General features: G+C 41.8%; 4 protein-coding genes across 4 annotated transcripts; 3 read left to right on the forward strand and 1 right to left on the reverse strand.

The window, feature by feature from the left end:
* Positions 1-1,435, forward strand: ndufb6 (NADH:ubiquinone oxidoreductase subunit B). Its single transcript, XM_085911967.1, has 4 exons — positions 1-320; positions 553-645; positions 782-826; positions 1,238-1,435. The coding sequence occupies exons 1-4, from the start codon at positions 141-143 to the stop codon at positions 1,304-1,306; spliced, it is 387 nt and encodes a 128-aa protein (XP_085768093.1). The 5' UTR covers positions 1-140; the 3' UTR covers positions 1,307-1,435.
* Positions 1,436-1,659: 224 nt separating this feature from the next.
* On the forward strand, positions 1,660-4,912 carry toporsa (topoisomerase I binding, arginine/serine-rich a). Its single transcript, XM_085913079.1, has 2 exons — positions 1,660-1,837; positions 2,574-4,912. The coding sequence occupies exon 2, from the start codon at positions 2,577-2,579 to the stop codon at positions 4,698-4,700; it is 2,124 nt and encodes a 707-aa protein (XP_085769205.1). The 5' UTR covers positions 1,660-1,837; positions 2,574-2,576; the 3' UTR covers positions 4,701-4,912.
* Positions 4,913-5,950: 1,038 nt separating this feature from the next.
* Positions 5,951-11,123, forward strand: mtap (methylthioadenosine phosphorylase). The gene is made up of 8 exons (XM_085912838.1): positions 5,951-6,108; positions 6,431-6,517; positions 6,613-6,671; positions 7,048-7,215; positions 8,110-8,212; positions 8,372-8,611; positions 9,849-9,971; positions 10,162-11,123. Exons 1-8 carry the CDS (start codon positions 6,085-6,087, stop codon positions 10,198-10,200), a joined length of 843 nt encoding a protein of 280 aa, XP_085768964.1. The 5' UTR covers positions 5,951-6,084; the 3' UTR covers positions 10,201-11,123.
* cdkn2a/b (cyclin-dependent kinase inhibitor 2A/B (p15, inhibits CDK4)) lies at positions 10,699-12,539 on the reverse strand. Its single transcript, XM_085912839.1, has 2 exons — positions 11,997-12,539; positions 10,699-11,642 (listed from the first exon to the last, which is right to left on the reverse strand). Exons 1-2 carry the CDS (start codon positions 12,120-12,122, stop codon positions 11,391-11,393), a joined length of 378 nt encoding a protein of 125 aa, XP_085768965.1. The 5' UTR covers positions 12,123-12,539; the 3' UTR covers positions 10,699-11,390.
* Between the last annotated feature and the right edge of the window lie 2,145 nt (positions 12,540-14,684).

Genomic DNA, 14,684 nt, shown 5'->3' on the forward strand with positions numbered 1-14,684 from the left:
TGTAATCATCCCGTGCGGCAGGTGTCGCTACTAAACTAGTACAGTGGAAGAACCCACATCCGGTTTCGACGTCAAAGTCCTCCATGTTGTCATTGGAGCTTTACTGAGGTTGTTCAATAATATCGCATAAATAAACGACAATGTCTGGCTACACTCCGGACGAGAAGCTCCGCTTGGATCAGCTCACTAAGCTCCGAAGACAGTGGCTGAAGGACCAGGAACTCAGCCCCAGGGAGCCTGTCGTACAAGCAAAACCACCCGGCGCAGTCACCAAGTTCTGGACAGGTTTTCTAGAGCCCAAGAGCTTGTGGCGGCTTTACGTGAGTGATGCTAATAGTAGCTAGCAGCGATTAGCACACGCCTAGCCTTCAATTCTAGTCAGATATTTGTGCATTTTGTCACTCATTGGGGAAACAGAGGAGAAACGCCATCTAGTGGAACAGTGTAAAAGTGCCAGCTTTAAGTTTGCATGCTAATGATAATTTTTTTCACCGCCTATTACAGTGCTTATTAATAATTGTTTTGATGTACATGACATGTTTCTCATTTCAGACATACAAAGCCTACAAAGGGAGCGTTTTCACATTAACACGCTTGTTAATTCCTGCTTGGGTAGTCCACTACTACGTCAAATATCATGTTGCTGTAAGTTGAAGCTACTATTAAATATCAAATATAAGAAATAATACATACAGTACGGAACAGCTGTATGGAAGGTCACAGAGAAGAAAAATAGTATGTAACCTCAAATAACTATGTTTTGTATTATTTTCCCGGACAGAAAAGACCATATGGCATTGTGGAATTGAAACCCAAGCTTTTCCCGGTAAGTATCGATTTATTTAACAAAAAATATGCTTTTATTGTGTTTCACGTCTGTGGTGTTTTGTTGGTCATACTGACAAAACTGAGAAAAGTAGTTCAGGATTTAATGTATACTTCTGGCTTTATGCTTGCCCTTTTTTTTCTTAAAAATAGCATTTGTGTTGTGTTGTTACAAAGTTTTCAAGGGGAACTTTGTTCATTGTGTGTGCCAGCGCCAGTCAAATTGTGGTATTTGGCTAAATATTGCATCAGTGTTATATGAATTGAACAAAATCTCAGGGTGCCATCATGTTGGGCAATATCACCCTCTGCTGGGATGCAAATGTGGACAGGAAATATAGATTTATTAGTTTGAACCAAATGTAAAACCCCTCTTGATGGAATAAAATGTTTGTGTATCTTTTTTGTTTAGGGTGACACTATTCTGGAGACAGGCCAAGTTGTGCCGGGACTCCCCGAGAGCCACGATCATCATCATTGACCCATTGAATTTCCGAAATGTCTGTTTGTAAAAACTGTGAATATGCCAATTAAAATATAGATAAAGTCATGTGTGTGAGTCGCTTTCTAAATATTAAATGTGTGCTTGTTTAAAAGTCAACCTATGTGTAGAATGTTTTGAATAAGTTGTACTTGTCAAAGTAGTATTAATGCAATGTATGTTTTTACCTTTATTCCATTATTTTTCTTAAAAAGAAATGTTAAGTCAAGATTATTAAAATGGTTCAAGTCTCTAAGGGCGTCACATGGTCAAAATGTCAATTTCATTTCTCAAATCAAACGTGGTTTTATTTTCTTAAAACGGAAGTGCTCTCTTATTGTGAAAGCCGGAAGTTCACGACAGATTACGAGCGACAACACTGTAACATTAAGGGAATGACGGCACTCAGACACGCTTCTCATCTGGGGAAAAGTGTTGGGTGTCTGTCAAATGCAGCTGTTCAGCTTTTATTTTAAGAGACGAGGGGAGGCTAATCGGTGACCAAGTTACCAGAAGGATTAAAAATCCAAGGTAAATATTATGTTTGATGTCAAACTTAACTACTCAAAGACAGCCGAGCCACCTCGTTAGCATTAGCGCTAACCTAGCTCAAGTTGATAGCCGGCTGGCCCACTAGCTAAACAAGTACTATCTAGTGTAAACCACAAAACAATCTCATCTCTAGATAGTTTAGAGGTATCAAGGCTAGCTCAAATCTATACTTTGATGAAGCGTTATATCTCGAGTCAACTTGTAAATTGTCCAAGCAATAGAAAAGGAAGCAGCCGATTGGTGCTAACCACGTAATAACATCTTATATATGTATATGTGTGTGTATGTATGTAGGTAGGTAGGTAGGTAGGTAGGTAGGTAGGTAGGTAGGTAGGTAGAGATAGATAGATAGAGATAGATAGGTAGGTAGGTAGGTAGGTCAGGGAATTTAGTGTTTGTGATAGACCACAATGCATTAGGCAGTGTGTTTGCTTCAAAACATGAAAAACGTTTCTACTGGTCTGACATGGTCACGATCCAAAACTTCTTACAGCATGTCATGGAGGGTAAAGTGCAAGTTGTTTTAGTAGTGGGTTATGACCTCTTTTTGTGCAAAGGTGTCTATGTATGAAAAAAAACAACTTTAAGCACACTCGAAGTAAAGTACAGTGCAGTGCAACACTCCCTGAAACCAAAGGGACAGTGGCAATGTCTTCAATATAAATGACAAATGAATTGAATGTCTGAATCTTAGTGCTACTTGGTTTTGTTCCAGACCATGTCTGCAATCAAGCTTGCCCTGCAGCAGAACCAGAAAAGGGACAAGAGGAAAACCACAGAAGCCAAGACGGCTGAAGTGTCTCCGGACTCCAAATGTCCCATCTGCTTAGATGTCTTTAACAACATTGCCTACCTGGATATCTGCCTGCACAAATTTTGTTTTCGCTGCATCCACGAGTGGTCCAAGAACAAGGCTGAATGTCCCTTATGCAAGCAGCCATTTAATTCCATTTATCACAGTATCAAATCGGAGCAAGACTTTAAACAGTACGACTTGAAACCGGTTACCAATGGATCATTTGGGATGTTTGGCGGTGTGCGCTTTAGATACCGTACCACACTTACCGGGGTACAGCGGCAACAGTGGGGAAGGACTTCTCCTCCTCCAGACAACGGCGTAATGTTTGAATCGACAGCCGATCCTCCAGAGCAGCAGCAGACGCGTTACATCCGGCGCATGATGATGAGGATGGCAGCCAAAAGGAAAGCAGCGAGCGAAGGCCGCACGTTGCACAACATCAGAGAGCTGGAAATGGTCAACTTCCGGCGGGAACTTTACCGACAGGGATTGAGAGTCCGTACTGTGCGCGACGGAGGACGTTCCCGAGACACCTCGGCCGAGTTCTATCGTAAAAACCCCGCCTGCTTGCACAGACTTATCCCTTGGCTAAAAAGAGAGCTCGTGGTGCTATACGGTGCGCACGGCTCCCTGGTTAACATCGTCCAGCACGTCATCATGTCACGCATTACCCGTGTGGACATGGAAGACCGAGCCATCCAGGAAGAGCTCTGGCCGTTTCTGCAGGGCCGCACTGAGCACTTTCTGCACGAATTCATCAGCTTCGCAAAGTCCCCGTTTAACATGGACGCCTACGACCAACACGCCATGTACGACGGTTCGGCCCACTCCTCCAATTCGGACATCAGCTCCAACTCGTCCGTCATAGCTCTTTCGGAGGATGAGGGATTGGATTTGGAGCCCCCTAGAACTCCCGGTTACAGCACGTCTAATCTGAGCCGCTCCCTGTGGGACGATGAAACGCCAGGGCCGTCGTATTCCACCACCGGGGAGCAGAGTCAAACGGAAAGAGAGTCTGTCCACGATTCCGACTCGGACAGCAGCGTCGAGGAGGAAGCGTGCGAAATTCCCACTTCGCCGCCGCAGCAAGGCAACGCGACACGCGTTCAAGTCGACGAGTGTTTGTCTTCGGAAAGTGACGACTGCGTCATCGTAGGTTTTATTAAGGCCAGGGCCCAAAGAACCCCCGAGCTGGTGCAACTCTCCTCCGACGAGTCCTGGAGCGACGACGCTAAAGAAGCGCCACGCCTGCCCCGGCACATTCGCTTCGACAGCAACAGTCCGTCATCCTCGCCGAGGAGCGAGCCCGTCGACACGGGCCGCCTCCCGCACCTCGATACCAAAGAAAAACGATGCACTCTAAAGTCGAAAGTATGCAAAGCGTCGAGCGAGTCCGAGAGAAAAGACGGAGGCGGTTCCGAGCGATCCGGCCGGAAACGCGACTGGAAGGACAGAAAGCACAAGAGCGGAAGGTCAAGCGCCAAGCCACGACGTCCCAGCCGCAGTCCATCCAACTGCCGCTCCAGAGAGAGAGACTATCACTGCCCCGATCGCAGGGACGAGAAATACGACCGTAAACTCAGAAGGAAAGAGAGCGACATCTCCCATCAAGCTAGCAGAAAGCATTCCGAACGACGCTATCGCTCCAGGAGTCGCAGCAGTGAACCGGGGCGGCGGGACGGGCAGAGGTCCAGGTCGAGCTCGCCGCGACGATCTCACCTCGAGAAACCCGCCGGCAAGAGGAAATACAAAACCAGACACCTCGACAACGCCTCGTCCCCCAAAGACGACGACTCCGCAGCAGAGGAGAAAGAGGAAAGGAGTCTGAGTGTCCGTAGCAAACGACACAAGAAGAAGAGGAAGAAACACAAGAAGAAGAGCCGGCGGCACACGAGCACTGAGAAACATTCGCCGACGCCGATCACCATCGAGAGCGGCAGTGATCGTAGCGATGATACGCGGCCCGCGACCTCCAGCAAAGACCTCTACCCCATGGATGATGCCGCACATGAGCCAAATGATTTTTTGGGTAGCCTCAGCTAATAGCTACAACTACACCTCATGTCCCCCGCCTGCAGTATTTCAAAAGTTGGCTTCACCAGACGCAAAATTCGTCATACGGAAGAGTGGAACTGACAATGCGGAATAAATATTCTCCACCGCCAAATATGTTTGACTGTACGCCTAGACTAAATGTCAACAACCTTTATATATATATATATATATATATATATATATATATATATATATATATATATATATATATATATATATATATATATATATATATATATATATATATATATATATATATATATATATATATATATATATATATATATATATATATATATATATATATATAAAATGTAGGCCAAATGTGAGGGGAAAAATTAAACTGGTCAAGTCATGAGAATATGTGAGAGTACATTTTTAACATTTAGCTTCCAAGTGTGTTTGAACGTCGCAATGAACATTTTTGTTTGTCCACATTGGCAGTTCCTCGCTTCCATGTCATCATGGACTATTTTATTTTATTACAGGGGGGTCCTCGGGTTAAGATTCATGATGGAATTTTATCTTGGAAGTTCTGTTCCTACAGCCAGAATTTTTGTGGCCAAATTTGGACGTTTGTATGTGCCATGAATCCCGTTAACTCCTTAGGATAATTATAATCGCATTGAATATTTGTAAGACAAATATTTTTCGGTTGTAATTAGTGGAAAACCCTTGTATTTTCAAGTGCCGCTGGGGGAAGGGTAATGTTCTTAAACTCCATTTAATAATGCCTCATTTCGAAAGTATTCTCAGGGATCACTTTATTTTGCAGTGGCATGTCCCCAAGCTCCGTCTGTTGCTTATTGATCAGCAATAGTGTTTTTATTAAAACTTGTTTTCAAACAACTTCATTTTGTCCAGCATCCACATACACAACAGGCAATATTTTTTGTTTTTACATCATCTATTACAATGTATCAATTATTTATTGCACTTTGAAATGGATCGTGGTTTAGGACGGGATTTAAAATAACTTGTAAAGGCAACATAACGCGCTGAAAAAATCAAATTATCCAGAGCGCACACAGATTGACTCAAGGTCCGAACACTTGATGACGTCACGCTACGTGACTGGCTGGAAGGACAGTTCGGATACGGTGTCCGCTGTGCTGGCACCATGAGTTCGGTTCCCAAATATGACTGTGTGTGACCAAAACAAAACAAAAAACAGGGCGGGCAAAGATTGTGCTTGGTCTGTTAAGCGGAAATGGCATTGTAGTTCAAACTAACAATTTCAGCTTTTATTTTGAAAGACGTGTTTAAACCAGGAAGAGAAATGTCGGTTGCCATCCACGTGAAGTACTACGGAAGCTGCAACTTGCTGGTTTCGTAATTCGTTCTAATATCATTATTATTGAACAATTACGCGATGTCTTCTTCGTTACCTGTAAAGGTAAAAATAAAGTCATTTCATTTCTTTCTGTTTGAGTAGCCGCTGCCGCGCTCAAACATGCTAACAGAGCAGTAGGCAGCATAGCCGAACACAAGTTGTCATCAGACTGATGTCTGGGATAAACTCACATGGTTTGGTGTCATTTTCACGAAGTCGTGCTTCTTATTCAAATCGCAAAAGCAATATTACCTGTCGTTGTTAACACTCGCCTCTCTTTAACACTAATGCCACGTTAGTTTTTACAAATTAAAAGTATCCCAAGCACCAGAACTGAGTGTAATGTAAGTGAATCTTCTCTTTACTTTTTTTTTTTAATTTGTAGATTGGAATAATCGGCGGTTCGGGCCTTGACGATCCTGATATACTGGAGGGAAGAACCGAACGTTATGTTGACACACCGTATGGAAAGGTTCGTTATGTGCTCGACATTACATTTAGCCATCAACTTTCATCTGTTTCTATTTTTTCTTCTCGTTTACCCCATTAATGTTGTTTTGTTGACAGCCATCCGATGCCTTGATACTAGGAAAAATAAAAAATGTTGAATGTGTCCTCCTAGCAAGGTAAGAACCTTTTGTTGAAAAGAATTGTATAATAGCAACAATATCTCTCATTTTCCTCAAAAGGATGAATATAGTATCGATCAATCCATCCTAATTTCGAGAAATAAAATATAATAGCACCATCTAGTGACTTGGATTGGGAATTTCAGTCATCTCATTTATATCATTAGAGTAATTTTTAACTCAAGATTTTTCATCACGTACTGCTAAAAATTATTGGCTTTATTAATAAAGTATACGTAGAAGTAACAGCAATTACGTTAGTTAATTCAAACATTTTTGTCCCCACAATTGTCATTTCTCTTGAAACTAAACAGCCCCCCCCCCAAAAAAAAGGCTGATTTGGTCCCATCCTAAATGTTGATGGTTTTTTCAGACATGGAAGACAACACACCATCATGCCATCGAACGTCAACTACCAGGCCAACATCTGGGCGCTGAGGGAAGAGGGCTGCACACATCTGCTGGCCACCACGGCGTGCGGATCCCTGCGAGAGGAGATCCAACCTGGCGACATCGTCATCATAGATCAATTCATCGACCGGTAAGCTCCGGGTGAGCTGAGATTGGTCATGACGCCATTTGGGGCATATCTGGGCAATTTCTGATTGTTTCATTTATTTCATTAGAGCAACAGGGGGAGACAGTAAGTAATCACTCCGTAACAATTTAAAACTTGTTCCCCCACATCTCAGTTACATGATTCATGTTTCCATGTGATTTAAAAAAACAAAACAAAAAAACCAACAACCCTCATCTTGTTACAATTTTTTTTCAAATTTATTTGTTTACGATCCACTTGAGTTCCATTGCCGGAACTGGCCGTCACACTTGGCTGATACTTTTTCAGTGTCAACAATGAAAATTAAAAAAATATGTAAACAATGTGACTTCCCACCTCAAGCGAGATGACAAATGCCCGGAACTTTGCTAAGGAGGAATTTCTCTAAACGTTGAGAACTTTTCTCCCTTCTCATCTCACGTTTCTCATATGACTTGTGGAAAGTTCCGTCATTACATTCTTTTTTTACAGACTAGCCAGTGCATTAAACTTCTTGTTTTAGTCAAGTGTATTTACATAGCCCTTAATCTCAGACAGTGATTACAGTTTACCTTAGACATGACACTGAATAAGATTTATTAATCTTATGCAAAATGTATTTTAATTCCTTAAGATTTCACTGTGTGTATGTGTAATGCAGAAACATAGATTTCAGAGATGCTTCAAATGTGTCATAATACTTTTTGGAATTAATTTTTGCCAGTTTGTCAGTTTTTGTCTGGCTCGCGGGCAACTTTCAATAAGTCCTCAATTTAGAATTCTTATTCTGAATTTTTTATTTTGAAATCTGCAATCTACTGAAGCCGGGATAAATGATGTAGCGAGGGATTACTGTCCCAATTAAGATGAACCAATGAAATATATATGTACTTTTAGCACCACCAAGAGAGCGCAAACGCTTTACGACGGTCAGCCGACCAGTCCTCCAGGCGTGTGTCACATTCCCATGGCTGAGCCTTTCTGCAACAAGACTAGAGAGGTGAGCAACCAAAAGTCACGAGTGACATAAATTCCCTCCTGCTTACTCACGCTGAACAAGTTACAAATCAACGTTGCAATTATTTTGATTATTATTATTGGGGGGGGGAATACTCAGATCACTTTTCCAAATTGTTCAACTCTTACTGCTTACTCGCAGTTGCTTGTGGAGGTGGCACGAAGTCTTGGCATCAAGTGCCACGTGAAGGGCACCATGCTCAGCATCGAGGGGCCCCGCTTCTCCTCCCGGGCTGAGAGCCTGATGTTCCGCCAGTGGGGCGCCGACGTCATCAACATGACCACGGTGCCTGAGGTGGTCCTTGCCAAGGAGGCGGGTTTGTGCTACGCCAGCATCGCCATGGCGACAGACTACGACTGCTGGAAGGAGCACGAGGAGGCGGTAACTCCGTTTTTCTGGCTTGTTTTTTTTTCTCATGGTTGACGCTCCAGGCGTCATAGAGCTACTTTTTGTACAAAGTTGTCAGATGAGTTGAGAGCAGTTCCATATTTAGGAAAGTGCACAACTATCACTCACTTTGATCTCCCCCTTGTTTTGTTTTGTTTTCTCCCAAAGCAAAAAACGTGATCTTAGTTATGTTTGTCAAACGTTTCCCTGTTAAGTAGTTTTTCAAGGTAAATAGTCATAATGTACATTTAGTATTTTCTTTTATTGGAAAATGGAATAGTGAAACATGATCAGTAAAATAACATTGCAATGCAAAAAAAATTAATAATCTGAATAAACATAGCAATAATACTACAATAATATTTTAGATTATGATATGATGGGAAAAAAAAAAGTGATTGTAGTTCACGTCGTTTTTGAGATGTCTCTTGTTATGCCAGTCACGAAAGAAATTATTTCACTTTTGTGGAAAATAATGCTTTTTTTGTGCCATCTTCGTGCCAAGGACCTATGTTAACGTGAGCTGATGGGTTTCAAACTCACCACCGTCTTGTGGGATCTACAGACAATTCTCAAGTGTCTGGCTGATGTGTGAACTACTTGCAAACTTCCGCCGCTCGTGGTTGGGCTCCTCCGCGAATACCGAGGGAATAATTTCCATCCGTGACTCTTACCTCAATTCACCCTTCACCGCTTTTGAGCCGCACACTCGTTGGCTCAGCTGCATTCTGTTTGCCCGGATGAGGACAGTGAAGCCGATGAGTCATTGTGAGTCAAACAACCTCTGGCGGGGCTCACTCCGGAGGCTGGCAGCTGAGCAGCCCTCCGGGGAGGGTGCGGAAGGTGGTGGTGGGGGGGGGGGTCAGGAAGTAGTTGTAAAGCTGGAGCGGGCGGAAGGATGTGGTAGGCGCTCCGTAACAGAACAGGAAAGAGGTCGGCGGCAGGAACTTCGGAAGCGGAATGGGGTCGGATCAATGTTATCGCTGACCCTGCGGCTCACTCGGAAGCTGCCGCCGCCGCCGCACTGCACGCCTCCGTGCCAATCGTCATCACACTCGTAAAACGAATCACTCTCGAGCTCCGCAGAAAGTTGAACATAATGATAGTGAAGCAGCGGAACCACAGGTGACATATCTGTTATTCGGACACCTGGAAATTGTGAATTTGTCAAAGGAGATTGTGTAATACTGCGAATGCTATAATTACAAGTCACATGACTTTTGCGCTGCAGGTCTGTGTGGACAACGTGATGAAGACCATGAAAGAGAATGCCAACAAAGCCAGCAGTATCCTGCTGACTGTCATACCTCAGATCAGCCAGGTGGACTGGAGCCAGACCAGAACCTTGTTGAAGGTAAGGAGCTGGCGTGACAAATAATAATAAAAAAAAAAAAAAACTGCTTACCAAAATTGTGATTTATATTTGTATAAATGTAATTGGCCAGTCCTATCTCTCAATAGCTCTCTTTTTTTGTTTTTTTAATGTTTTATGTATTCTTCTGCCTTCGTATTATGGTGATAATGATTTTCATGCTCTGCTGCAGGCCATGGCCCAGTCTTCAGTGATGTTGCCCAAACATTGAACCCCAAAAAAAGGAAAGGAAAAGTCAAGTTTGTCATCTTAAGTGATTTGAACTAGTTTGTGGTTTTGTACCGCCACAAGTTAGGACTGCTACCAGTTTGATTGGACATTAATTTGACATTTTCACTAGATATTATTTTATTTTTTGGATGCTTTACATGTGTATGCTGTATACATTTTTATATGTTTTTGTTTTTAATAGACAGATTGAATTTGAAGCTTTTTTTTTTTTGGATGCAGCCTTCCCCTCTTCTGAAATTGAATCCTTCCTAAATCTGTGTCGATGCATTAAAAAAAACACAAAAAAAACTGTTCACCAAAGCACATTGATTCAATGCACACAAACAGTCTCTAGTACTTTCAAGTAGCCCCATTATTTACAGTTGTATGTCCTTTAGGCCTTTGAAATATGCTTTATGAATCAGTTATTATTCTGCTGATATGCAAATACAATACTGCCTGCCAAAGCCGTGTTAGTAATTTATTGAGCAATCCTGAAGGCTCTAACGTGTAATTTGAAGCAATAGAACTTTTACTTGAGACATTTAGAAAATAATTACCAAAATTGGCGGTACAGAAAATGGATGGATGGACTTTATCATCAGTGACATAACAGACATTTTGTTTCACAAAAGACAAGAGAGAGAAAAAAAAACAGGTTTAAAAATGTTTTTTATTTCCTACGTGCTGATTTGGTATACTGTGCACAAACAGGCATGCCTTAAATGGCACAAAAAAATGAAATAGTGTAAATGAAAACAAAAAGGTGGTCAGAAGGTGTTATAAATTGTGCAAAACGTGCGATTTTTTTCCCTGCATGAAGTGTGGACACCATTTTTCTAAACTTCACTTTAATGAAAAACTCATCTCGTTTTAAATGGTAAAAATAAAATTAATAGTTGATGTTTTTCTATTCAAATATAAAGCTCTGTTGAGACAGTATTTTTAAGTGCATCATCTGCATAAACATCAATTATAGACTACATTAGTGAGATAAGTCCATTTGATTATTTATAAAGTGAATAAATCATGCTTTTTTAAAAGTCCAATGATCGTACCAGCCTTTGTTCCTACGGATTTTGTTCCAAAAATCCAAGGAAGTGTCATTAACACCTTACCTTTAATAAATAAATTCAATATCACAACACTCAATTCCTCAATAATAATAATAATAATTTGAAAAAAAGTCCTTCACAGAGATTTCAGAAAGGCCACGACGTCCTCGTGGCCATATCTCCGAGCCACATCCACGGGCCGACAGTTGGAATGATCCCTGGCCTGCGGAGAGGCAGCGAAGCGGACCAAAAGCCGCGCGGTGTCCCCGAAGCCAGTCCGGGCCGCGTCGTGCAGCGGTGTGCTCCCGGTACTTAAGTCGGCCACGTTTGGGTCGCCACCACCTGCCAGCAGCAGGTGGGCCACAGGCGTGCTCCCCATCATCATCACCTTTGCGGGTGGAAACAGAAAAAAAAAAAAAAAGTGTGCTTTATAAACATGAGTTACTAGACTTTTTCATTCAAATTATAGGCTCTATAATTTGAATGACTCGTTAAAAATTAAATATATAGAGCTTATATATTTAATTTTCAACGAGTCATTTATGAATACCCTCATTCATTTTAATAAAGTCAAATGTTTAAAAAAAAACGAAACGCTTAAATATATTTTCCCTAATGATGACTCAATCAACATTTATTTATAAGATCATTTCCACATGATACATACAACTCAGTTGAATATTTTTTATTTGATTTAATTTCATTGATTTGAAGAAAAAGGGCTACCTGCGTCTTTCCTTACCTGCAGAGCGGTGTAACCCAGCCGGTTGGCCCCATTGACGTCGGCCCCTGACTGGAGGAGTCTCTTCACCTCGGCCGTGTTCCCCGTGGCAGCCGCGGATGTCAGCTCATCCTCCAGAATCCCCATCGTCGTCGTTTTTTGTCGTGATCCCCCTTCTCCTGCACAGTCGTCTCCCCAGGTTGACAGGTACTCCACGATAGTGGATCAAATATCTTGACAATATTGTTATTTATGTTCTCATTGTCCTTTCGGTGCTCGTACGTAAAGTGAAGGAGTTGTTAAGTGTGAGACGACATAAATACAGTAATGTGTCCAGGCTTGTCTCAGTGCTTGAATGGATGATGTCATAGCCCTGTTTGCCACTGTTTTGCGCATGCGCATTCCTTTTGTTTTGCTTCCGTATTGACAGCCGCGTGTCAACCGCTTGAGACAAAAGCCGCTAAGTCAAACCTGTTCTCATTCTGCTTTTGATTCCCATTCAAAACAATCAAAATGGTACAAACGCGGTTGCATTCACAGTTTGAGCAGGAGTCCTTCAACTTGATCGATCCACAGCTATAATATTCACTGAATAGATGCATTCGTTTTCAATACTCAATATAAACACGAGGAGGAATGAAAGGAAGGTGACCATAAAAAAATGATTTTTCATGTTTGTACGTGGTAATATTGGCACTCGTTGCCCTTTTGTATTTTTCCATACATCCTTTTTTATTTACATTTTTTTAACTTGTTGATTTGTATAGATTAAAGATCTTCGATCAACAAACATTTAGCACACAGAGCCCCATAATTGTTTGTATTATTATTGTCCCATATGGCTAAAATCAGCTCCATGGATTTTGAAGCACCATTTCTTATATTTGACTTGACTTTATTAATTCATGCTTGCAGTGGAGCCAAAAAAGCTACATTGAAAAAAAACAGCAGAATTTTACAATAACAACAATAAAAAATTTGAATATTAGAAAAAAAAGCAAGATAGGATATATCTTGATTCCTGCTAAAGGAGACATTTTACTACTCTACAAAGTCATCACGTGGCCTTCCCTTATCACATCAAATCAGTTGTAAACAAAACAGGCGAATCGACGCCATTTGCAAGGTAATCCAGCAGGAATGTGCATATGTCTGGGATTTAATAGGTCAGCACTTTGCCCTGATTAGCATTATGCGTCAGAGGCCAGTATTGACAAGCCGGGATTTAATGCAGATTTTGGCATCAGCCTTTAGGCCATAATGCAACATGTGACAACAATAACAATTTATGATTTGATTTTGCTAAGGAGATTAGAATACAAAACTGAACTGTACAAAACTAGTGGATTGAAACCAGACGATGAAATAGTTGGAATTGTTGTGTGCGCCCATGTTATGTGAAGACAATGTCATCTATGTTGAAGACAATAGCCAATAGCCAAGCCAAGTGAAAGCAATTTGCACCGTGGGCACACTTGCTGATTTGCAATTCTGGCTGTTTATTGAACGAGACAACCAGTTAAACATAAAGAAACAAAATAGGGAAGGAGCTGCTGTTGGCCACATTTCACACCAAGACACTTGCACAGGTAAATTGCGTCATCTCGCTAGCTGAAGGCGCACAGTACATACTAGGGACTGATCAAATAATCCAACTGCCAATATTAGCGATCTTAAAATCATCAACAACAAAAAATGGCCTCACGGGCAAGCCTCTGTCTGTGACATCCATCGTCCTGCATGACAAAAGTGTACATTTTTTTGGCATGCAGGAACCTTAAATCAGGTGAATTTTGCTCTTTTAATTGTAGACTAGAGGAAGAAAGTGCAAAAGAAATCAGAAGCAGAAAAAAAAGTTTACTCGACCAAAAAAATGCAGAACCCGCAGAGTAATGTGTATGTCTACTGTATTTGGTAAGTCTGTGGCTCTTATGTATAAGTTGCATCAATACCTAATATATCGGAGGTCCTGTGAGCAGACGTGTATGGAATGCAAACTTGTCTTGAGGCTTCACACACAGCCTGCAGTCACGGATGTTGTGCGTGGGCGGAGGTGCACTGTTCTGGAAGTCCCCTCCAGGAGTGTTTGTCTGTTGTGTGTGTAATGTTAGTGGTCACATGCTTTTATTTTTTTTTAATATTCAGTTTGAGTTAGCAAATGACCAGACGGAGAATTGTAAAGTGGCATTTTATGAGTACGCTCGTAATGTGTGTGTCTGTGTGTGTCTGTGTGTGTGTGTGTGTGTGTGTGTGTCTGTGTCTGTGTGTGTGTGTGTGTGTGTGTGTCGGAAGGACACAAGACCACAGATTGCTTGTATCCGGATGCAGGCAGAGCGCAAAACCGTAGGCGTGAGGAAGGATGGCCTTTTCTTCCGCTTAATAAATGTCAGTGTCCAGCGCCCACATAGCCAGCGGTCACCACACACTTGAACTAAAGACGCAAAACTAAACCCACTCGTGTTTGAGTTGGCTTACTTAGCACACATAAGCATCAATCATATTTCAGCCGCTAAGTATAAAACATACAATGTAACATGTTTTTTTTTTTTTTTTTCTTCTCCAGACTGAAACTGCCATAAAAGACGTCTTTACGTATCTCCGGTGTGCGTGGTTGATAATTAACCGGCGATGACATCATCGGCGGCGTCTCGACATGCGGCCACGCAGTTTAAACAAGTTGGCTTTGTAAAGGGATCATAAGGTCAATGA

This window comes from Syngnathus leptorhynchus, chromosome 5, assembly GCF_054491065.1.
Source record: "Syngnathus leptorhynchus isolate UIUO chromosome 5, UIUO_Slep, whole genome shotgun sequence".
In the NCBI taxonomy this organism is placed as follows: domain Eukaryota; kingdom Metazoa; phylum Chordata; class Actinopteri; order Syngnathiformes; family Syngnathidae; genus Syngnathus; species Syngnathus leptorhynchus.

Excerpts from the sequence above, each read along its gene's own strand:
- toporsa (XM_085913079.1), top strand. The coding sequence starts at position 2,577 with ATGTCTGCAATCAAGCTTGCCCTGCAGCAGAACCAGAAAAGGGACAAG.
- ndufb6 (XM_085911967.1), top strand. The coding sequence starts at position 141 with ATGTCTGGCTACACTCCGGACGAGAAGCTCCGCTTGGATCAGCTCACT. Across the intron at positions 321-552 it reads AGAGCTTGTGGCGGCTTTAC|ACATACAAAGCCTACAAAGG; the intron begins GTGAGTGATGCT and ends TTCTCATTTCAG. Across the intron at positions 646-781 it reads ACGTCAAATATCATGTTGCT|AAAAGACCATATGGCATTGT; the intron begins GTAAGTTGAAGC and ends TTTCCCGGACAG.
- cdkn2a/b (XM_085912839.1), bottom strand. The coding sequence starts at position 12,122 with ATGGGGATTCTGGAGGATGAGCTGACATCCGCGGCTGCCACGGGGAAC. Across the intron at positions 11,643-11,996 it reads TGGGTTACACCGCTCTGCAG|GTGATGATGATGGGGAGCAC; the intron begins GTAAGGAAAGAC and ends CCACCCGCAAAG.
- mtap (XM_085912838.1), top strand. The coding sequence starts at position 6,085 with ATGTCTTCTTCGTTACCTGTAAAG. Across the intron at positions 8,612-9,848 it reads GGAAGGAGCACGAGGAGGCG|GTCTGTGTGGACAACGTGAT; the intron begins GTAACTCCGTTT and ends TTTGCGCTGCAG. Across the intron at positions 9,972-10,161 it reads AGACCAGAACCTTGTTGAAG|GCCATGGCCCAGTCTTCAGT; the intron begins GTAAGGAGCTGG and ends GCTCTGCTGCAG.